The sequence below is a fragment of the Falco cherrug genome, chromosome 16 (genome assembly GCF_023634085.1).
Source record: "Falco cherrug isolate bFalChe1 chromosome 16, bFalChe1.pri, whole genome shotgun sequence".
Classification (NCBI taxonomy): Eukaryota; Metazoa; Chordata; class Aves; order Falconiformes; family Falconidae; genus Falco; species Falco cherrug.
In genome coordinates, this window is record NC_073712.1 from 7,552,639 (window position 1) to 7,576,577 (window position 23,939).

The 23,939-nt window shown below is 52.5% G+C and overlaps 1 protein-coding gene across 1 annotated transcript in view; it reads right to left on the bottom strand.

Annotated features, from left to right (window-relative positions):
- PLXNA2 (plexin A2) overlaps nucleotides 1–23,435 on the bottom strand; it is a 179,340-nt gene extending 155,905 nt beyond the window's left edge. Inside the window, exons 1-2 of the mRNA XM_055728259.1 lie at nucleotides 23,221–23,435; nucleotides 864–2,118 (exon numbers count right to left, since the gene is read on the bottom strand). Coding sequence (XP_055584234.1) covers nucleotides 864–2,051 — 1,188 coding nt within the window. The 5' untranslated portion in view covers nucleotides 2,052–2,118; nucleotides 23,221–23,435. The remainder of the gene's footprint in view (nucleotides 1–863; nucleotides 2,119–23,220) is intronic.
- Between the last annotated feature and the right edge of the window lie 504 nt (nucleotides 23,436–23,939).

Sequence of the window (23,939 nt, forward strand, 5' to 3'; positions counted from 1 at the left end):
CCTTCCACCACCCAGCTGTGCACTCTCCTACAAACCACCTCTCTGTGCCTCAGTTTCCTTTCTGCGGCACAGGGAACGTGGATGCTGGCTTCTCCCTAAAACGCCACTTGCCACGAACGAGGGAAAATCATTCTGCTGACAGCTAAGGGTTATTAAGCTGTATTAGCCGAGATCACTCAAGTGAGTTCCTACACGGCATAGGCAGCAGGGTGGTGACATGGGTTGCCACCCGCCATCACACTGACTGCGATCCACATATTTTCCACAAGGGACATTAACTACCAAACGCTCAGGCCCATTTAGTTGTAACTATGATGGGATGACTCTCCCCTGTGCAAGCCAGCACTCAAGCTTCTCTTTGCTTTCCTTCTTTCATTTCATTTAACCCATGTTTATTTCTTCCCAGCAGCCAAACTTAATAAGCCTGGCAAAAGAAGGCCCCAGAGATTCCCAAGCCAGGAACAACCTGCATGTGAATCAAGATTAAAGAAATCAGCTGAATAAAAATACAAAAGACACAACTGTCATTTGTATTTATCTTGTTAGTTTGTTGATACCACCCTCGTGCTCTGGGAGGAGCGAGAGCCTTCCTCCAGCTTCCAGAGCCCCAGGCTGGGAACAGCAAACACCTTCAGCAAACTGCATGCCTTCATTTATCTGCCTTAATGCTACCCCTTCCTTTCACTGTCACCACCAACTGTCTGATAAGAACATGAGTTAAAGGGGAAAAGGACTACTGTGTCTCTTCTGTGTTCAGGGAAACTGAGGCACAGAAAGATCAATCTTATTCTGCCAGCTCGTGTTCCATAGGGCCAGGCATTGATACCGGCTCGTGAGGGCTACCACGGCCCGAGCATCCTTACCGCTTTAGTGCACTGGACGTCTTTGCCCAGCAGCCAGTTGAGCTCCAGGTTGCCTTCCCCCTGGTAGCAGGACTGCAGGCGGTCCTTGATCTGAGCATTGACGGTGCGAATGGGGAAGACGCAGAGCGCAGAGTCGTCGGGTGGCTGATGGTACTGCTTCTGCCCCTTGGAGAAAATGGCAAAGAGGACATCCTCCTGGGCCGTGATGTTGAGGGACTTGGCCAGCACATCTCCTGGCTTGGAGAGGTACGCTGCTTGCAGGAGGCGGTACTCCGTGTCCCCCTTGACGCAGCCAAAGGGTAGAGACACGTAGGAGTGGAACTTGGGGTCATCTTTGCAGAGACGGACGATGCGAGACGTGTAAAAGAGGTCGCTGGCGGAGTTGATGGAGACACCCTCTGGGGTCTCTGGCTGGACAGTCAAAAAATAGACAAAGTTGCCACTGGCAAAACCATAGATGTAGAAGATGTCAAAGTGCGAAACAAGGGCCAAGGTATCTGAGGGGATTTTGATGAGGGATGAGACGAAGTCACTGTGGAGCTCGTAATCCAACATTGCTGATGACTCTGGATCCCGGGGAAGCTTGCGGCTGGAGAGGGTGGGGAAATAATCCTGCTTCCCATCCACCGCCGTGCCGATGAAGAGCTTCCCATCTTCACCTTCCGAACGCACGATCACACCGTACATTGTGCCCGTCTTGTTGACACTGGAGAGGTAGTGCTCCTTTTTGTGCGAGGGCTCCACCAAGATGAAGAGGTCGTCCAGGCGCAGCAGCTTGCAGACCCCCTGGTAGAGGCTGCCGCAGGCCAGCAGCCGGTTCTCAGAGTAGTCAATGATCAGCAGCTTGTTGACGTTGTTGGTGAGGGTGAGGATCTCGCTGCAAGGCTGGACGATGAGGGGTGGGTAGCAGGATTTATTGTCCTCCTCAGGACCAGTTTTATGAGCCACCAAAATAGTCAGGTTACCTGAAAGCTTGTAAACCCTGTTGATAGCTCCGACGTAGACTGCCCCGGTGCCTTGGTGGACAGTCAAGTGGTTGAACGTCCAGTCCCGGTTCTCAGAGTGGAAAGTGCTGAACAAGGTGTTGCTGGACACATTTCGGGAGAGCGATGCCAGGAAAAGACACAGCAAAGCCACCGACCAGCCATCAGAGTCCGGTACCCGAGGCCAGTTCTTCCTCTGATCCATCCTGGGAAAGGCAAACTTTGTGCTCCCCGCGCGCGTGCTGTGACCCAGCAACGTCCCTCACATGGTTCTGGGAAAGGAGAAGAAACACACGGAGCAAAGGATTAGATCCAGTGCGTCCTGCAGATAAAATTCAAAGGAGGCTTTCTAATTACACAATCCTTGAGATAAAGGAAGGATGTTTCTAAGCCCAACAAGAATTAAGCAGGACTCCTAACTTACTGGTAAACAGTTCAAGCTTGAGGTTTTGCCACTTGGTTCAGCCTCTGCGTGTTAATTTGTTATGTGGTTTAGCTGTTTATAATGTACTCTGCTCAGCCACGGGAGGGGATAATCAGCTTCAGCCCAAGACAAAGCCCGCAGCTCACACACCCAACCATCAATCTGCAATCTTGGCTAAAAGGATACCTCCTGCAGGGTATGTTGTTGGAAGCAACAGAGGAAATAAGAGGTGTTTTCTACCTTTAAATCCTCTATTTCATTTGGAAACCTGAGGAAGAAGTCTCATGCAGGCAAGTTCATTGAGCACATACACACCAAAGCCGCCAGCATCTCCCCTCCACCCCTCCCCAGAGCCAGAAGAACTTCTGCAGGTGCTTTTCAGGCAGAACCTCCTTGCAGCCTTCACGAGGTGCTTTACTGCTGGAAAAGCAGCTGTCACCAGCATGGGGACACACGGTCAGACCTGCAGCTGAGCGCTGCCAGCAGCACCACGGGCAGGGGACAGACTGGGAGCCTCGGACAAATTTCCTGCTCTAACAGAACTCGCAGGTGATGGTTGAAGCCTACACAAAGCAACAGCTGGGAAACTGGGTCCAGAAGACCTAATGCCAAAGAAATTGCCCATACGCCCTTCCCGATAGCATTACATGTAAGTCAGAAGTAGGGTCGCCTTCAACGGGCGTGTTTTCACCCGCACAGACAAGGCAAGGCAAGACACGAGCTGGAGACCTCTGGCCAAAATCTGTGTAGAAACAAGGCATGAAAGCCAGGTGTGTTTGGTTGGGGTTTTTTGTTTCTGTTGTTTCTTTTGTTTCTGTGGGTGCTCCCAAAGCACCTAGACCTCATGGAGGCCTGAGGGACAGCTGGAGCCCTGCTGGCCCCTGGCCCCATCCTCCCTGCTCATGCAGGAGGCTGTCAGGCCGAGTTAGGAATCACGAGGTTGGAATTTCCTTAGGAAGCGGGTGTTCACCTCAGAGACACATCGCCTGCGTGAGGCATGTTGACACCAGAGCTTTCCACCCGCCCTTCCGGACAGCGTGCACACAGTAGCTGTTGAAGAGGACCCTTGTAACCCTCTGTCTGCTCCACCTCATCACCCAGAACCTCTGCTAAGGTGGCAGACTCCCCTAGCAAAACCATGAACTTTAAAGACAATCAGAATCCATGCATTTCCATGTCTGTCTCATCTGAGGAGGGTCTGGCTTGGATCATCCCACGCAGGAGGTATCAGCTCAGTTCCCAGCTCAGCCCCAGACTTTCAGCATCACCTTGGGCTACCACAAAGCGGCTGGAAGCGATGCCAGACAAGCACCCTGCAAGGCAGCAAGGCCCTGGCTCAGCAGAGCTGCTCAGAGTAGCTGTGGGGCCAGCAGAACAACGCTCTGAGGTGGGCACCATGTCAGGGCTCCGAAAACATCCCTGCACAGGGGCTCTGCACCTCCCTTGTCACCACAGACCTGCCTAGAGGTCACTGGATTATCTCTCATCCTTGTTATCATCTCTAGACCTGACCGTGACTTGTACTCCTGGCTTGACCTCAGTCTTGCTCAGCGCCACAGATGTGTCTGACTGCCCAGACTCAGAAAAGCATTGCAAAGTTCTCCTTTATCCCAAATTATGATTCCTTACACGCTCCAGGCTGGATGATCAAAGGAACCATTTCAGCCCGCCCTGGGGAGAGATGTCCTCTACCACCTCACGACACCGCAGGGTCACACCAGCCCTGGGAGGAGGCTGAGGCTGAGTCACCTTCCACCCGCCCTCTCTGCACCAAAGTCCCACCACGGCCATGCAAGCCCCAGGCGTGCACACCAGGGAGAAACCTGCGCAGACTTGACACTCCTGCCTGCCCTGTGCGAAACACAGGAGGCTGCTCCCGAGCACAGCCCAGGCTGGCTGTCCTCACCTGCGGCCAGCCACCGCTTTGATTGATGCTGATCTCCCTTTTGGTATTTAAAATAATTCACACTGCTGAAAACCTCCACTGAGCTCATAAGCGAGTGTCACCGAATGGCCGCTCTTTAGGCTTGTTAACGCCGGGGAGCGGAGACGGGTGTTTCTGAAAGGTGACAAAGGAGCTCTGTCCCTGTGCTGCACGTCTTGGTGTCACTGACAAGACAGGAGAAAGAGAGCGGTAATGGGTTTCTCATTCTGCTTAGGGATACGTTTCCCCGGCTGCTTGCTTCTTATTTCCAGTCTCTTAATTTTCACCTTTGGCTGAAGCGGTTTCTCTCTCTCCCAGCTAGGACGCAGACCCTGCTGCATTCTGATTGTTGTTTGGATTGTTGTGGCAGAAAACAGCTGCCTGCGCTGCGGACCTGAACATGCCACCACAGCACCGGGGTGACCTCGCCGGCTCTTCTCATTAAATTTCCCACCCAAACATCCCACCCAAAACTACTCTCTGAATCCAGAATAAAGATTTGTTGTTGTGCCAAACATTCATTGTGCCAAAAGGGCACAAATCAAACAGTTCCTGAGCATCTGCTCAGAGGAAGGCTCTCCATGCTGCCCACCCACGTGAGGGCTGCTGGTGACCTGCGGTGGGCACCGATGATCTGATATGGCCACAAGGATCTCAGAGCAGGTTTGCTCTTGGGTAATGTGGCAGTGCAGCCCGAGCCACCAAGAAGTCCACGCGTGTCACTGGTGGGGAGATGCCAGCCAGCAGCGCGGTGCCTTCTCATAAACACGCAGGGAACCCCGCGCCACGGAGGAGCTCGAGAGGAGCCCAGAAAAGCTGGCACGAGAGCTGCAGACACAGGAGCCCTGTGGAGCCATCGAGTCAGTGACAGAGCACCTCCAGATCAATGCACAAGAAGCCTCCAGCACCAGGGTACCCCAGGCAAGCGCTCAGCCATGGCCACCCGACTGCCCTTGCTGTGGGGAGGGCACAGAGAAGGCAGCCTCTGCCCAGGGCAGCACAGGGGGGCTCTCCTCCGAGGCCAAAGTATCCCTCACTAACAGGAGCCCCAAAATGAAGCCTACCTCAGTTTCTCCTTCCCCGAGAAGGAGAGATGCTTCTGGGGCAGAGGGCTCTGGGTCAGGAGGAGTCCAGAAAGAGAAGGAGGTTCTACAGGGAATGGGGAGGCTCCACTGTAAAGCTCAGCAGCGCACGACAGTTTTCCTGCTCAGCAGCTTTCCGATTTTTAGAAAAGCTGTTCCATTGCGAAGTGAGACAAGAACAGCGCAAGCTAGAAATTAATGACTTTAAATAATTAAATTTTACGTACAAATATATGTATGAGACATGGCAGCTCTTCACTCAGCCCATAGCAGTTTTCTCTTTCCCGGAGCCAGTGCAAAAGCCGGAGCCAGGCTGGAGCTGCTGTGCAGCAGAGCTGTCAGCTGAAGCCAAACTTCTATGCGGTGCCTTACAGTGAAGGTTTTGCAGGATATTTGTGAACAGCCACTGCCAAAGGCAAGAGGGATCATCCAGGAAGAAGAATCTGCATTTTCAAACATTATTTGAAGATGACAGAGCATGGCCATGAGCTGACAACCTACTGAAATGAGCCAAGGGATGATGATCCATCCCTGGCTCTGCGTCACCCCACTGCCCAGGGGTCAGGGTGGGCAGGAGGGGGGGGACACGGGGGTGCAGAACACGGATGAAGCAGTGCTCAGTGATACAGCTACCAACCACCAGCAGAAACCCAGCGCATGTCCTATGGGGGACTGTGGGGACAGCTGGGTACAGCTGGAGAGGTAAACGCCAGGGAACCAGGACAGTGGGTGATTTTAAGTCTGATACTTAATACTATTTGACCATTAATTTTTCCTATTATTTTGGAAGCAAATTTAAAATGTGGCCTTAAAAGCAATCTGAAGCTATTAGTAACGCAAGGTGAAAGAGAGAGTAAATTCAGGGACACAATATAAACCCAAGCAGCTGAAAGGCCTCAATTAGGCTGAAAGGAGTTATCTGGTATTTAAATAATTATTAGATTGAAGGAATAATCACAGGTCTGAGCCAATTTTTTTCCCCCACTGTCATCCTAATGGAGACTATAATATTATTATTCAAATGCCCATGATTCTTATTGAGGGGGGAAGAAAAAAGGGCTCATTTAATCTCCATGCGACAGGGCTTCAGGAGGCCCGATTAGTCATTTCTCTTATTTCAGCTGTCACTCACTCACGGGCACCACAGTTTGTCATTAGTGGTACTTTACGCACACCAAAAAAAAAAAAAAAAAAAAAAAAAGAGGGAGATAAAAAGGAAAATTAAAGCAAAACCAAAAAGAGAATCTCCCGTGGAAAATGACGGATCAAAGGAACAATTTTGATGTCACCAGTGTGGCAGCTGCATTTGCAGTATCTTTTCTTTTGGGGTAGGGTTGGTCTCATGAGCAGTGATTTATCCACAGCCCCATGCCAGCACCGCTGTGCCCTCACCCATCATCTACGCTCCAGCGTGTCTTGCGCTCCTGGGACACTCCATCCCCTCTGGAGGAGACAGCAACTACAGCCCTGGCACCTCCGAGACACAGCAAACTCATCCCCACCGACACCAGCATCCCCACCAATGCCATCCCAGCTCTCAGCATCCCAGTGCCATGTGCCTTTCCCAGGCTGCCCCGGCATCGCTCCCAGCCCAGAGGCCACTGAGGTCCCCAACCACCCCACGAAGGGGGAGCAGAGCAGGCAATAAAACCCACCACGTTTTTTTTCTCCTAAGGCCACATGGGTTTGGGGACTTGCCTCATAGAATGAGGCCTCCTGAGAAATAACGGAGCTTGTGGGGAGCAGGACAATGGGCCCGTGATTGCTTTCTAAGCTGGAGGTGGATTCTGCCTTTTTTGCTTTTTATAGTCAAATAAGATTCATTGCTGCGAGGCCAGGAGCAGGGAGACAGGCTGGCTCGGCTGCTGACCTCCCCCTGCAGGTCACCAGGCTGTCAAAAATCCCCCAGAATTATCAAAAGGGTCACCAAAAGGGCAGGCTACACTATATAAACCAAAATACAAGAACAAACCATTTGGAACAACCTCACCCTTGCATCAGCCTGACCCTTTCTCTTTGCATTGGCTCCATATCGCGTCTGCCAACTGGAACAAGGAAAAAAAGCTGAGAGTTTGGCCATTTCTTCGGAACCAGTGAGAACACGCGTGCTGGGTCTGCATCCCTCCTGGAGCCCATCGGGAATTTTTCAGAGAAACCTTTCCAACCATTAATGCTGCCATAGTGATTTATGCTGTTTGAAGAAGTGATATTCAGGACACATTTGTCAGCTATGGAGGAAGACCTTACAATAATTAACAGGGGTTTGTTTTGGTTTACACAGACAAAAGCTCTGAGCCAAACTGTCTGATCTAAGCATCTCTGAGCTATGGGATGTTTCCAGCCCAGATCGGAGGTCTTGGTCTCAGTCCTGCCTCCTTGGCCAAGCCACTGCAGCCAGATGAGCCCAGCGCTGCCGAATCCCCCCTTACCCAGCAGAAACCTGCATGTCCCCTCACACAAATCCCTTCCCTGCTCTCAATGTCTTTGCCTTTCTCCAACAAGGGAAGCCCTGGCACGTTGCAGCCCTGAGCAGAGGATTTTCCCTGCTGTCCTGCAGCTGAGAGCCTCAGCACCCATCGCACATGGCAGCAGCCATGCCGAGGAAGACAAGTGCAGCAACGGAGCGTTTTAAACCCAGGTAGCATGCGACAGCCAGCTCCATCCTTCGCTTCAGAGTTCGACACCAACTGAAGTTACTGGCAGCTTGACATCAAGTAATTACAGGTTTGTAATACAAAGCAATGAGGAGGGCTCTTAGTGCCTTTTCTTTTTGCCTTTAGAATATTTAGACTTTTAACAACAATAAAAGCAAGTTTAAATCACCAGCGAGGTGCTTGGCATCAGGTCTGAGGTCTCTACAGAGGTTACTGAACCACAGGGATGACAAATTGCAAGCCTTTCCTACAGGATAACGTGCAGCACCAAACCCTTGGGGTCTGGGGCTGAAAACCACCTTTATGCCTCACCCATCTGCTTCGCTGTCCCTTGGCAGCGCCTGTCCCCGCTCTGGGGGCTGTGCTGGCAGCCGCAGGCGGGACGCACCGGGAGCTGTGTCCCCACTTCCCCGGAGCTGCTTATTCACAAGGATGGTATTTCACAGGCCTGTCAGCTTTCTGAGAAAGAGTTAAGAGGGCAAAATACAGTATTGTGACTATTGCTTCCTCCAGCCCTGGGACAAGGAAGAGGAGGGGAAGAACAAAACCCAGCCATGAAAAGGCATTTCCCTGATAACAAACATGATTGCATGAATTATGCACAAAATTTGTTCATATTGTCCAGACTTCAGATACTGTTTGTACAATGCATACCGGATAAGCCACCTCTCCCCCTCATCTCCCCCTTGAACACACACATGTCAACAGGTCTGGAGTAAAGGGAAACAGAAAATCCCAGCGAGAGATCTGCTGTGAGCCCCATCTTTGCAACTGCATTTTGGAGAGCACGGCACGGCACCCCGACCTGACGTTCCTCCTGGCTTGGTCCCAGACTTGGACAAGCGGTGTTACTCAGCCTCAGTTGTTCTGCCTGTGAAATGGAGATAATGCTTTCATACATGAGGCACTTGGATGTTCGATGCATACATGATGCACTTTGATGGAAAACTCAGAAGGGAGTTACTAGGAATAAAGCACTGTAGTAAAGTACGCGTAAGGGACTGGTTTAGCGCTTCTTGGTGCGTCTGTGTTCATAAACTCTTTGATCAGAGATTGTTCAGCAGAGCAGAGCTGCTCTCCCCTGACACTGGTGACAAGCAAGCCTAGGCACGGCTACCTCTTGACCCCCAAGGAAGCTGAAGCATCCCTGCCACACAGCAAGGAGGCATTTCTTTGATAAAATCATCACTGTCTCCAAGGGAGCACTGGCTCCTCTGGCAAATCTAAAGCAGGACCGCAGCTGTGGCTTCAGCACAGCTTACACCCAGCTGTGCAGTGCAGCTGGAGACATTTAACCCACCAACCCCAAAAGATGTCCAGAAAAATTCATAATCAACCAAGGACACCTAGGTGGCAGAAATTAGACACCTTTTTCTTTCCCTGTGCTGATACTTGACACCTGCTATCTGAGAAACCACAGCTGGCAGCTATTGAGCTTTAAGTACACTGCTGCGAAATAGCTTATAAATTACCTTGCATCAAGAGAGGTGCTGGGAAAAGAGGACTTTATTCACCATGCAGTCCCCGAGGACAGACCCAAGGCTGGCGACAACACAATGCACCGGAGCACGGAGCAGAACAGACCCTTATTTTCCTGGTTGCCTTGAAGTATGATACAAAGGGAAAATTTAACACTTCTTCAGTTTCATAGCTGCTTTATTCAAGTTTTGGGAAGTCTCAGTTTCATTCAAACCTGTGTAAACAGGTCACTGGCTTTGGATAACATTAAATCATAAAAGTTTGCGGCCAGAAAGCTGCGATTCTCTAATCCACTCTCCTGCTACACAGACCAGCTATAATCATCATTCAAGAGACATTTCTCTAACTGTCCTTAAGGACCTCCAGAAAGAGTCCACCACCCCTCCAGGCAATCCAGGTCAGCATGTCCCTTAGAAAGCGCTGCTTCTAGTTTCTTACCCGAGTCCTGACAGACTGGGGTTTATCCACCCCTCTTCACTGGTGCACCTGAACATCATTTGATTATTCATGGACTTTATTCCCAACAAAACAGAATTTAATGGATGGTGACCTTAGGTGCAAGCAGATTAAATGATTTGCCCAAGGCTAGTCAAAAGGTCCCAGTGGCAAAGCTAGGAGTTTTATCTCCTGAGCCTCAGCCCAGCACTGTCTCCCCAGGTGACATCCAGCTGCAGTTTATTACAAGAGAATATTACAGTGCAGCACGAGGGAAGATCACAGAGCGGCCACCGAACTGGAGGAGAAAAATAAGCAGCAGCTTCTCCTGGCCTCACTCCAAGTGCACCACAGGCAAGTGAAGAACCCCAGCTTCAAATTAAATGGGTCCCCAGCCACTCCATTAAACAGAAATCCTGAAACAGAAATCCTTTGGCTGTGCCAGCCCTGTACAGTGAGTGGTGTTCGTTATCCCCAACACTCCCTACGGCAGCCAGATGTATTTACACAGTAACCACAGTGCTGTTACCTAAGTAAACCAGGAAATTGTACATTTGTTAAAATTAGGTTCTGAGATGCTGAATCCCCAACTGTGCAGCTATAGATTTCCCTCAGCCAGCAGCACTGAAATTAAGAGGACACCACTGCCTGTGTGCACATTTAGGCATGTTCCCCCATCCAAGAGGTATTTACTGGTTATGATGCTCCACGCCACTCCAGAACGGGATTATCTTTTGAGATTATGAGCAATAACCACCAAGTTACCTACACAACCGCAGGCCATCGCGCTGTCCATCACTGTGCCTTCCTCATCACACTGGGAGGGTAGGGATGGTACGGCACCAAACCGGGGCAGGAGCCATCCCGATGGGAAGTGGAAGAACATGCGAAGGGAGAGATTCGTCTCTGCTACGTGACTGCTTCACTCCAAATCTCAGCTGACACTCACGATGCTGGCAGTCCCACCCCAGAAGCAGAAGAAATTATCCTCCAGGCACCACCGTGGGATCACGAGGATTTGGGAAGGCAGAACACAACTGCAAAAAGCCCTTAAATTAACAACAAAACCGAAGCAGACAGGTTGGTGCAGGAGAGAGCCACACAGCACTGAAGAACCCTTCAGGGGCCATTAACCAGCCCTCGTCTGGCCTGTCTTAGTGGAAGGATGTGCTATGAACTGCAATCGACACCAGCTTTATCAGCGACGAGAAGGAAGTGCCTTTACCTCTCAAAGCCTCTTGGCACAGGGCTGCCTGCCCTTTTCAGTGCATCACTGGGATGCTTGATGGAGTTTTGGAAAGTGTTTTGAGGTGCCTGAAGCCTGGGAAATGTAACCTATCTCCATTGCCTGCCCAGTCTGCTTCACCGAGCGTGACAAGCAGTGGCCATCGCAGAGCTCGCAGCCACGCGGACAGCGGCTGGTTGCTGGTAGGGTCCCAGCATACTGGTCTTGTGCATCGGTGCCTGGGGGGGTCCCAGTGCTGGCAGTCAGGTACCCCCAGCCTCATGTTCTGAGCTCTAGCCAAGGACCCCAAGGGCTGGAGCCATCTCATCTCCGTCCCACCATCAGCTGAACATCATCTCCTCTCCTACAGCATTTGGACATCAACGTCTACTCAAGAAAGTGGCTTCTTCCCACTGATCTGCTCCATGCTCCTCTGCCCTGCTTTTCAATTTCAGAGCTCTGGCAGATCACTGATTAATTCAAGCCTGTTTAATAACCCTTCTGTTTAGATGAAACAAGCTGTCTTGTTTTCTTTATTTTTAACACTAACTCTTGTTTCTCTGCTAAGGATCTTTCTGTCATTTAAAAATTTCTCTTTTTCTCTCCAACCAAACTGATAATAGGATGGAGAAAGCATCTGCTTACTTCCATGTCTGACATTAGCCAGGAGTTACAGCATAAGGCTACAGAGGGACTGGACACCTTGATGGCTTAGAGGTCCCAAAAGCCTGAACTTGTCTTGCAAAATCATCAGCTATGCAAACCCCTGCACAGCTCAGACCACAGTGCCAAAGCCGGGCACCGTGGGGCCAGCTCCAGACAACATGGGTGAGAGGAAAGGAGACGGGAGAGCTGCAGCACCCAAACTCCTCACGCAGTTCATCTGCAAGAAGGCTCACTGAGCTTCTGCACCCTGTCACGGGTGGGAAACGTGCCTTAGAAAACCTCAAAGCTGTTAGACGGCTGCAAGCTGTGCCCCACGCTGTGCCCCCGGGGCAGCAATTGATTGGCAATGGTCAGGCAGATGCGGAGCCCAGCAGCTGCTCCCACCACCACAGCCTGGCCCCTCACCGGCCCCCAGCTTCATTTGCCATCACCTGCTCTCCCATGGCAAAACCTCTCACCCCGGAGGGTTTTGAGGCATCAGCTGGTTCGCAGTGTGACCGCTGCCCAGCAGAGCCTCCTCCCTCCCCACCCCCTGCCCTGTCCCGGCTGCGACCCCCAAGTGCTGTGCACAAAGAATAACAGACACACAGGGACCCGGCTCCCGATGGGAATGAGTTGGAGCCTCTCAGCTGTCTCCTGCCTCTTTGAATTTCAAAGCTGCACTTGTCTGTTGAGCAACTGAGTCATTTCCTTCCTATATCCAGCCTATCGGACTAGGTCCAGCAGTGCCCGGAAAACAATAAATCCTTCAAGGACTTGTAAGGCCGTATTTCACAGGAATGCAGCAAGCCTGCCTGCTTGGAGAGCTCCTCGCACACCCTTTAATTCAACACTCCCCCGTGGAAGCTGTCTTGCCCTGGCCCCAGTCCCATCCCATCCCATCCCAGCAGCGGTTCCCATCCTGGCTGCTCCCACCTCCCAGGGCAGCACTGCAGAAGCCCAACCGTGGACCAGCACTTGCAACCCACACCTTGAGGACACCACCTCATCACCCCCGACCAGATGCACTACCGAGGGGATGATGGGTTGAGAACTGACGATGAAATTTCCTTGATTCCATAAAACTTACAGAGGATCTAGGAGGGAGAGAAGCTACAGCTGAATTTGTTGCAGGACTTCACCGATACCTTGGCAGACAAGAGAGGCTGCAGCTGCAGAGGAGTTTGCTCTACATAATACAGCGGAGCAAAGCAACGCGTGAGAACCAGTGCAGGTTGTAAGCATATATTCAGCTGGTTCCATTTTATAAGTGTCTCCTTTACAACCACGAATTGGTCTTCCAGATCCACAAAACACTTCTAGCAAGCTCACGAGGATTGTGGGGGGCAAAGACAAAATTCAATGATTCGAGCTACCCGTGGCCTGAAGGCTGCAGAACTTCCACTGAAACCACAGGGTTGAGGTGCCTGGTCAAAACAAAACCCTCCTGAATTTGAGTTTTCATGCAGCTCTAAGGAAAACTGGTGCATTTTCCAGGATCACTTCAGTGCTGCTTCCATTGTCTTTTTAAGATGCCAGAAGCAAAGCCCAACTGACTCGTGTTAAGATTCATAATACTGTTAATCAAATGATCCCGCACACGTGAGAAATGGCTAAAGCAGATAGTCTGGCAAAGTATCATGTTTCTAATGGAAATTTGCAGAAAACGTAACAGGAATTGTCAGGGATGAACAAATGAGTCAATATTTTGCCTTTTCTCAGGTTGAAATTCGCACTGTTTGTGGGAAAACAACTTTTTTTTTTTTTTTTTTTTTTAAATCTTGGAAGGAGAAGGAAGTTAAGCCAAAATTCTTTGGTTTTCAATAGGTCTTTGCAGCTCACGTAAAGGACAGTGTGAGGGCAGGCGCCAGCAGGGAAGCTGAGCTGCCCAAGCCCTGTGCCAGCAGGACTCGCACCCAGCGAGACGGTGCCTTTATACTTAAAGGTAAATTAGATATTATACGAAGAATAGGATTGACACATGGCTCATTGCGTACAAGTCTGCAAGGAAGTGAATGGTTAAAAAACAAACCTTATTGCTGATTTCACACTCAGAAGTGAAAAACTGTCTGCAAAGCCAGTCCAGTCCCACCTTACTTGTCACTCCTGAGGTTAAGCCTCCCACTGACCCAGTACCCTGGGCAGGGCTTATTTTTTTAAAAACAAGTTATACAACATCCTTGGATGTCCTTAAAACAGCCTCTGCTTTTGTTTCTGTCTGTGAATTTGTTCTAGCACTTCTCAGCTCAGCCCAAGACAAGTTGTGGCCACCTCCACGTCAGAAAATTTATTTGGTGGAACCGATGGAACAGATTTGGCCCTGTCACACAATTTATGCCTTGAAAAGCCACGTTATGCAAGCACTTGTACCGGCACCTTATTATATCCCAGTGGACAAGCAAAGGGGCTCCTGCCTCTTTCTTCCAGTGAACTCTGGAGTGCTTCCCCATGCTCCTTGGTTGCTATGAGATTTTTAAAGGCAGTCTAAACCCCGTTACCACCAAATGGGCCTTTAACACAATTCCTGCTCCATCAGGCTCCTCTTCCGCCAGTGAAGCCAAACGCAGGGCTCATCAGTGCTACTGCAATTAACTCCCTGCAAACTGCAGAGGAAACTTTACAACAGCTAGGAGAGAAATAGCCTGTGGTGAAAGTTTTGCTGCTGCATCATATCTCAGCCAAATAGATGACTTACTGTGGATGTTTTTCATCTGGCCCTTCCAGCCTCTGTAACGCAATGGATGATGCCTCCGTCATGTTAAATTGATTTGGAAATACAGAGGGGCAGGCATCAAAGGTCAGAATTTTTAGAAGGTTTAGGACAAACACAGAAGCATTTCTCATGCCAAGCTGGACCTTGAGAAGCTTTTACTCCCAATTTACTTACTCCAGATTTTAGTAGGAACTTTCCCCACACTCTAAGTACATAAGCAGCATCTTTGGAAAACACTCAATTCACAACACACAGACTTGGGGGAAAAAATGAAGAAAACCCAGCCCTCACCTAGCAACCTTGCCTCGGGCTGCCCTACATCTCCCAGAGTCAACGGCTAAACGAAGGAAAGGATTTAAGCATTTTCATTCTTACTTGCACCTTACTCTCAGCATCGACAAGAAAATGAAGACAGCAGAAGAAATGTTTGGGGTGTGCAGCTGGACAGGCAGTTTGTATCTATAGATATTGACAGACCACTGCTCCCCTGTGCTCATGTGAATTTTGATAAAGCACGCCTACCGCATCCACACAGTCACTCCTCAAAACCCAGGATAACCGAGACGCCTGGAGCACGCAGACTCACCCCCCGCTGTCCCCTGAACCACACAGAATAACTGGGAACAGCTTGGCAGGAGCAGATTTCTGACTTGAGGTTTGCTGCTGGGACCTCCCTGTGCTCCTACACCAAGTCCAAGCTGCAACACCCCAACCACTCTTGGCCCCTCTCGACATCCAGAAGGGCAGGACCTCCCATGTTTTACCTTCAGCACAGATTTAAACCCGGCAAGATGGCAAATCTGCAGCATAAGAATAATGTAGCCAGTTAGGAAACCTACAGGCATGCTCCCTTTTCCTCCCCACCCCACCTCTTCGCACTTCCATTAAAGATGAAAAGGAAATTCACAGGCGTTTGTTGTTTTTTTTTTTGTGGTTTGTTTGTGGGTTTTTTGGTTTTGTTTAAATAACATTACAGGCTGTGACATAAACCAGCAAAGACAGGAAATATGATCATGAGGGCAGCGCTCCATCCTCTGCTCCTGTCACTGCGACTTTTGGGGGACTTGGCAAATGAATGAGTAGAGGAGACAGCCTGTGTGTTTTATGGAGTTGAACTGTAACATCCCTGTTAAGCAGCCAACTTACCATTTCTGTGCTCTGACATCAATAAATCTACCCAGCCACAGGGAACAAAGCTCTTCACATGAACTGGCTACACGTGAATCCCTCGTATTTGGCTACCTGGGCAAGCAACCAGCCCGCTGTGGTCTGCCGCACTTACTGCTGCTCTTGTAATATTCTCCAAGAGGTGGGAAATAGCCTGTTTCAGTAAGGTGACTTGGGAGGTTTTAACCCTGCTACCGACCCATGCACATTCACTACAACACCTGCTTTTCCAACAGCCAATTCCCAGAATCTCAGCTTCCCACTCCCGGGGGGAAAAATGGCCACTTTGGGCTATAAAGAAAACCTTGACAAGGCAAACTCTAAAAGCCCAGCAATCAAGAAGCAAATAAAAAGCATTCAAAGCCTCATTTCAAGTATTATAATTTATCTTAAAACCTTGGAGCTCAAACTCACTTTTTGGAAGCTCGTTCCCAGGTTAACAAAGCAAAGTGGTGTTACACATGAACACCGAGGAAAACCCCCGCACTCCTCCAGATGTCTGCCCTTCTCCTGCTGGATGCCCAGTTTCCTCCGCCACCTCCAGCACGCCACGCCGCACACGAGGGACCGCTCTGAGCTCTCTCTTACCGATGACATGAAACTGCTACAGAGGAAAAACTACACATAAATCTCTCCGGGAGGCATCTGTTCCTAGGCTCACTGAGCCTGGAAATAACACGAGGAACTTATTCCACGCTGAGTCAGGGTCTGACGGCGGCTCCTGGACCAGCCGCAGTGGATCTGCTTCCTTCCCGGCGCGCGTCACGGGCAGCAACGCCAGCGAGCAACAGCCCGGCGCTGCCCCAGAGGTTTCCTGTTTTCCCCAGTGCCGTGCGGCTTCCCAAGACACGGTACAGGGAAATGGGGCTCCAGAGTCTGACACCGAGCTGCTGCAGGAATGAAAACCGCTGTTTTTCAAATGCTGTTAAAAGCCAGCCAGGAGCTGAAAGCAAAATAAGCCTCTTCCTTTAACCTTCACTGATATACGCAGGGAATGGCCTCTCCAAGGACTATCACTCCCCCATCCAACTATCCCTTCACTGGGAAAACGGAGTAAGATTTGCCTGTGCATCCCAAGGGCTTCCCCCCACAGCTGTCCCCCACATCCCGGCACTCCCATTGCTGAGCCCCATCCCTGAGCCGAGGCCGCGGCAGGCAGAACCCCTGGTCCAGCTCTCGGGGAGCCCTCCTGGCCCCTCCAAGTCACCATGGAGAGGCAGAGGCCAGGTTGATGCTCAGCTCCTCCCGCTTGCACCCACTCCTCTGAACAGTCTCTTGCTCACACAGATTTTTGCTGGTGTAACTGTTCCCAGAGGCTTCTGCGAGAGCAGCAACACCCTAAACCAGCACCTCCCCTTGCTCCCACCAGCACCAGTGGCCAAGGCTGAGCTGTGAACATGGCTATGGCACTACGTGGCACCGGCGCCCACCGGGACAGCCCACACTGCTCCCCACCGAGCCCCAGCAAAGACTGATCTCACATCCACCTACCACGCTTGGGAGGAGGCTCAGCCTGGGCGGCAGCCAGGAAGGAGACTGCCTTTCCCGTCCCGCTCCCCGCCGCGAGGCGCTGGGCTCCTGCTCCGGCACTGGGCTCCTGCCGCTCTCGTGCACCAGCACCGACCCCTTCGGCAGCTCAGCCCCGGGTCAGCCGATGGCTCCGTTAATGAGCCCTGAGAAAGGAGCAGTGGTGGCAGGAGGAGGTGAGGTGAGAGGTCAGTGTAATATTTACTCAGACATCACCTTTCACTTTTATGAAGCGAGGAAGTGGTGCTGGAGCAGGAAAAGGGCTGTGAGGGATGTTCCTGCTGGGAAAGCTGCTGTCACACTAAGCACAACATGCACCAGCTCCAGAGAGCCAGGGCCTGGCTGAGGCAGGAGCCCTCCACCGCATCCTTGGACCCCCAAAAATGCACGGGGATGGGGACGGGTGCTGGGCACTTCCCAGCATTGCTGCCATCTGCCCCATCAGAGGGAATGGCCGGAGTAGGCAGGAACTCCGAAAAGCAGAGAGCTTCTCCAGGTCTCCTGCACTTCAGGAGATCCCCAGCCAGACAGGAGCCCATCACACAATGGGGCCACCCATCCACACCGAGATTTTAAGGAACCCACAGGAGACAAGGCACAGGGTGTAGGGAGCTAACAGAAACACATCTGCTGGATAACATTTCCCCAGGGGACCTCTGCTTCTTGGAAGAGGTATCTCTCCTCTGCCAAGTGGCAAGATGGCACCAAGTGTGGCTCCCAGCACAGAGCTGAGCCAGCACAGCTCCAGGCAGCAGGTAGGGATGGTCCTGGGACAGGGTGCGAGACAGGGCTGGTCCCGGGACAGGGTCGTTGAGGGACAGGGCTGGTCCCACTGCCAGGTATGGAGGAGCAGCCCTCACTGCCTCCCCGGCACAGCGGGGACCCTGGCTGGCAGGGCTCTCCCAGGCTTGCTATCGCTTTGCCTTTGGAGATGATCTGGACTTTTTTTTTTTTTTTTTTATAATGTGACTCTGATGCCTTTTATCTCCTGCTCTGAATGTAATTTTAGCCCAGGCAAAGCAGGATTAAATTTTCATAATATGATACATTTATCTCGCTTTTCATTCCCCCCCATCACCACCTCCCAGTTCGATTTCACCCAGACAGAAGCAGCGATTACAGTGAGAAACATGAGATGGGCTCTATCCGATAACGGAGGGGAGGGCACCTCTTTCCCAGCACCCTGTCCCTGGCAGCCCCCTGCCACGCAGCAGCCAGCAGCCAGCCTCAGGCTGACAGCATCACTCAAGCCCTCTAAAACGCACAGATGGATGATAAATTCAGACTCAAAACCCAGCAGAGAGCATGCAACAGATTAGGTACATCATAGACATGTGTTGCGCTGGTGTTTGGTAAACTTGTGCCATCCTGATAAAGTACTGCTGGAGCAGCCTCACCCCCAGCCCCGGTGGCTCCCAGCACTTGGGCTCAGACCACAGAGGAGCCCTAAGCCACGCTTTCCTGGACAAGGAGTGAGGAAGAGGCAGCCACAGTCAGCCCACCTCGGCCAGGAATCTCTGAAAAGCACCAAAACCGTCCTGCCCCCAGCCCCAAGTGCTGTGTTGAGCAAAGCGCCGAGTCGGACTCGCAGCCCCATCGGGGACCAGGGCTCACACACCAGCCAGAGCCTGAGATGCCAGTTGCCGGTTTTACGTTCATTTTTCAGTTGGGCTCCGCCAGCCTGATCCGGAGGATCCCCTCTAGTGGGATGAGAAGGAATTTCAAGCCCACATCCCACTCACATCTCCTCCCCAGCTCTCTCTGCACCAGCCGCTGGCTGGCCTTGCTGTCCAGGGTGGGAGGTGGGCTGCAGCCAGGAGCCCCTCACAGATCACTCACCCTGTTTTTGCCAGAGCCATTTGGGACAAAGACAAAACCAGGCTGGAAAGGCAGATGCCGGGGAGGTGGTGCAGACGGGAGGGACCAGAGCAGAGGAAGAAAACAGCAGACATCAAGCATAAATCCCTTCACAGCAGCAAAACATCTACCTTTGATGATAAAGTGCCACCTGGACCGTGTGCTCCCCCAGCCAGCCCAGGCGCTCGCTGCAGAAAGCGGGCTGGGGGCATCGTGGCCACCCCGTGATGGTTGGTGCAGCGGCACGTGGGGACCCAGCCCGAGGCACCTGCCCGGTGTGATCGCAGCCCATCTCCCTCGCTGGCACTAAACCACGTAGTAAATACATACATTTTCACCGCAGAGAAAGAATCTGAACAGAAGCCCCGGGTGGCCGCCTCTGCTGCCCAAGGACAGCACGCTGCCCTCAATTCTGCTTTTGTTCCCGCTTTGCTTTTCATCCCGGAGGCTGCCTCTGCACCACTTCTGCAGACAAAGAGCTCGTGGCCCCCTTAGACCAAAACGCCTTCAAGTTTCACACAGCCGAGCCTGCCCTAGCCCTGCACTGTGCCCTGGGAAGGAAGGTGGGCACCAAATTAGCCAAGCTAAAGAGATCACCACAGGATGCTCTTGGTGATAAAGATGCATCAGATCCAGCCATCGGTGTTTGTGGCTCGGCCCCAGGCAGAACTTGGTAGCACCTTTTCCCCCTTGGTTCCCCCTTGCCCTCCCCTTTGCTGTTGTGGCGGTGGCCTCCTAGCCAAGCTGGTTAAGAGATTAACACTCTAAAAACCACATTTACTCTAATTAGCCATGAAATCTTTGTAACTAAGTGAAAAAATGTTTCCCTTGAGGGATTTTTGTCCATTCATCACTGTTTGAATTGCCAGGGAGGGAGGGGGGGGACTGAGAAAAGAGAGGGGAAGAGAGAAAAAACCCTCAGATCTAATGAATTAATAGCAGAATGCCCTGGGGGAGCAGCGGGCTCCTACAAAACACTGGGCACCTCAAAGGGGGCTTTTCACAGGCTCGCCGAGGGGACGCTTCTGAATTATTTCGAGTTAACAGACTGTAACACAACGCGCCACTCCCGGTGCAAGCTGGGCAGCTTGGGCAGCCGCTGCGGCCACCCTCTCCCTGCCTGTGGCCACCTTGTCCCTTCCCTTCCACAGGGATGGGCCGATGGATGCAGTGCCCAGCTGGGCGGGTGGGCGGCTGGGTGCCCCTGCCCTGCAGGCAGCTACTCTGCTGGCAGCATGGCCAGCACCTCCCAGTTACTCCTTTACTGGGAAAAACATTTCAGAGTTAGGTGGGAGGGGGGGGCAGAGAATCTTGCCACAACTTAGGCCTATAAATATTTCATATTGCTGGAATAAGAACGATTATATTCCTGCCAGCACTTTTCTTGTGTATTTTAAATGTGTCACCACCTTCTACTTTCTCCCCCGTTTGTGTTTCTTGTAACAGGCCCATGAAATAAAGATTAGCTGAATAATCAAGAGTGTTTAGAAATGTGAAGGGGCCTGTCTCAGGAGCACTGCATGCTCAGGTTCATCTTTTTTTTTTTTTTTTTCTTTCTTTTTAAGGATGCCAAACACAGATGGGGGAGTGCAGTTTTCACACGCTGTTAAGAGACGGGCTGGAGCGGGAGCGAGCGCGGTGCCCGAGCGTGCAGGGACGAGGCGAGCAGAGAGCACACGCTTCCCCATCAAAAATGACAGCCTCAACGCCATGCAGAAGAGGGGGGCACCCTCCCCCATTACATATTTATTGTTCAAACTGCAGAGGGGCCAATTAAAACAGCTTGATCACTGCCACGTTCAAACAGACGCGTATGTGCTTGGAGAAGGGGGATGAGAGAAGCAGGTGTATGCTTCCCTGTTGCCGTACAGCAGAGCCCGCTCCTCTGAGAGTCACTGAAACAACCTCAGCTGAACAAAGGTACTTCTGAGACGCAGCCTGGCTCCCGCAGGAAACGGGCAGCACAGCTTGCCACCCTCAGCCTCCTTGCCACATGCCCCGTGCAATTCCTGCATATTAGCTTTTGCTTCCCTCCCTAGCTCGAGCCTTCACACAAGCTGCCTACGGCATGAGACAGTCTGCACCTACATCTGCCCTAGCACTTGGGCAGTTATTCCAAGATGTGCTCTAGACTCCCACATTTAGCTGCCACAGGAGTTCCCAAAGTAAGTTCTGGAAAGCCTGGTAGCAGCAGTTAAATTGGAAATCTTGGGAAGATAGTGCAAATCACATGTTTCTCCAAGACACCGCAGGGTCTGCACAGCAAACCGCTCCAAATGTCATTTCCATTTAGCTGCTTTGCAAGCCAATTTGTCACATACTAATGCAATTTGCTGAAGAGAGTTAAAGAGCACAGGGCAGTAGCAGCCACCTCTTCTCCAGGCTCCCACAGCCAGCCTGGATCTGCATTTTCCTTTCTGCATCCAGCTGAAGTTCCCCTCTGCTGAGAGGCAGGGCAAGCTCAGGGTTAACACGAAGAACAAGACGGAGCATGGCAAAAGCACCAGGGAAAGCTGTTTCTATCATGTTGCTGGATATTGTACAGATCTTATGCAGCATCTGTTACCTGTTTCCACTGCACAAACTTGTTATAAGCCGGGGGGAAACTCTGCGATTAATTACATCGAGCAACACTATAAAGACAATGAAGAGTAAATTGGGTTACTTTATCTTCTTGCAACAAGCGCTATAGATATGGTTAGAAGAGTTGAGAAAGACGACTGGTTTGCCAGATAAGCCATTTCACAACGGCAGTCGTACACTCACGTTACTCATTGCTTGCACCAACTTTCTTAAATCAAAGCTATTTTGTCTGGTCCCCCTCACCCCCCGAAAATACCACACTTAAGCTTTGAGGATCCTCAAAGTGACAACAAATGGCAAAAGGACAGCAGTAAAGACAAAAAAAAAAAAAAAAAAAAGCATTTTAAAGGCTCTAACACCTCTGTGTTACAGGAAAAAAGCTAAACATCTGTTCTGAAGATGGCACAGATTTCTTCTGAGGCATCTGTCTTGCAGCTGTAAAGTAGGTCATTTGATTTAACTTTTAGACACCGTATCAATGAAGCCATCCAGAGAAGGAGAGACAAGACCGTCTCCCCGAGTCAGCCAAGATCTGTTAAACACATTCAAGCTCCCAGTGAAGCATCAAGTGCTCAGCAAGTAACAGGGAAACCCTGTCAGCAGTAGGTTTTTACATCATGGTACTCTGCTAACTTCACATCCCCTCACCTCCAAGCCAGCACCTTGAACTGCTGGTCACAGATGTACAGGCTTTTTTCCTCCACCACTTACTATTCACCTCACTTAATATTAACCTATTGACTTTCTGATACCCCTTAGAACACAGATTAATTGAACATCATTCACTTCACCTCCAGCAACATGAAAGTATTGGCCATAGCTTGAATGGAGACAAAGGCTGTAATGCCTGACCGTGCCAGGTTAAACGGAGGTCACAGCCGGAGAGGGGACAGTGGCATCAGCAACCTCCCTGCGATCCAGGCTCCATCCGAACAGCTGCGGGGCTGGGGAACACTGGGACGAGCACAGGGAAGTTCGGTTTTCCCAAAGAGAGCACAAGTGCTTCTGCCTTCCCCAATCGCCTTTCAAAAAGGGATTTAGGAAAGTTTTAATAGGGATTTTTTCCCCCTCAGGATTCAGGGGTGTTTTCAAAAAAGTCCCTCCTTGCCAACAGTTAACTTTTTTACGGTAAATGAGTTTATTCCGGTGCATTGACTGCTCCAGACCGTGACTGAGCGGTAACAAACGACAGCAGAATTAACGAGAAAACACACACACGGAGACCGTGTGTCCGCAGGTAGAACAGGACGGGGGGAATGGGGGGTTGGCCAGGGCAGGGATGCTCGCAGGGGTCTCTCCCTGTCTCCCCAGCCGCAGGCAGCCCCCCGGCCGCCGCTGCTGCCCGCGGCGCCGCTTCCCCGGGCACGGCCGGTACCGGCGCACGGCGGGGGGGGGCCGGGGCCGCCGCCAGCACCGCCCCGCGGTCTGCAGCCCTCGGTGCCACCCGCGCCTGCGGCCGCAGGAAGGGGCCGCGGTCAGCACGGGCTGGGGGAGTGGGGGGGGGTACAACGAGCCCAAACCTCCCCCCCGCACCCCGCACCCTCCGGGCAGCACCGCGGCGGAGGGCATGCCCGGGGGAGCCCCAGCCCCGCGGATGCCCCGCACCCCCGGGGATGCCCGGGGCGAGCAGCAGCCCCTCGCCAAGCCTCGGTCACTCACCAGACCTCGCTGCTCCGATGCCGCCCGCCTCCTGGGGGTGCCGGCTCCCCGGCTCACGGCGGGGTAATCCACACGGCCCCCGGCACCATGGAAATCCAGGGCCGGGCTCCCGCTACTCCTCCGCCTTCCTGCAGCCCCTCAGCCTCCCCCGGCGCGGCGCGGCTCCGCCGGCCTCCCGTGCCTCCGCAGCCCTGCCCGAGTACGGCGGCGAGCCCCGGCTCCCCTCCGCCCTCCCCGGCATCCGCCCGCCGCCGAGCCCGGGCGCGCTCCCCGCTCCCGCCGAGCCCCGAGCCCCGGCGCGCTCCCCGCTCCCCGCCCGCCGCCGCCGCCCGCCCCCGCGCCGCCCCCGCTCCCCGCGCTTAACCCTTCCGCAGCCGGGGCGCCGGGAGCGGGGCTGAGCCCGGCCCCGCCGGGGGGCAGCGCGTCCCTGCCCGCCTGCCCGAGGGAGCCGCCTCGCCTTGTAACGTAAGCCCCGAAGCGACACGGGGAGCGGGGCTGCACCACCCCCCCCACCCCCCCCATCCCCCAGGGCACCGCACGGCTGCGGGGATGGGATGGCGCTAGAGGCTCCCCCAGCCGCCCCCCCGCACCCCTGCCCTGAGCGGTCCCACGTTGGTTGGGTCAGAGCTCCCCGCCAGCGCTTGGGGGGGGTGGTCTCTGTGCTAGGGCCCCCTGCACGCCGCTTGCTCCCAGTCAGGTGGGGACAGTGACACCTGAGC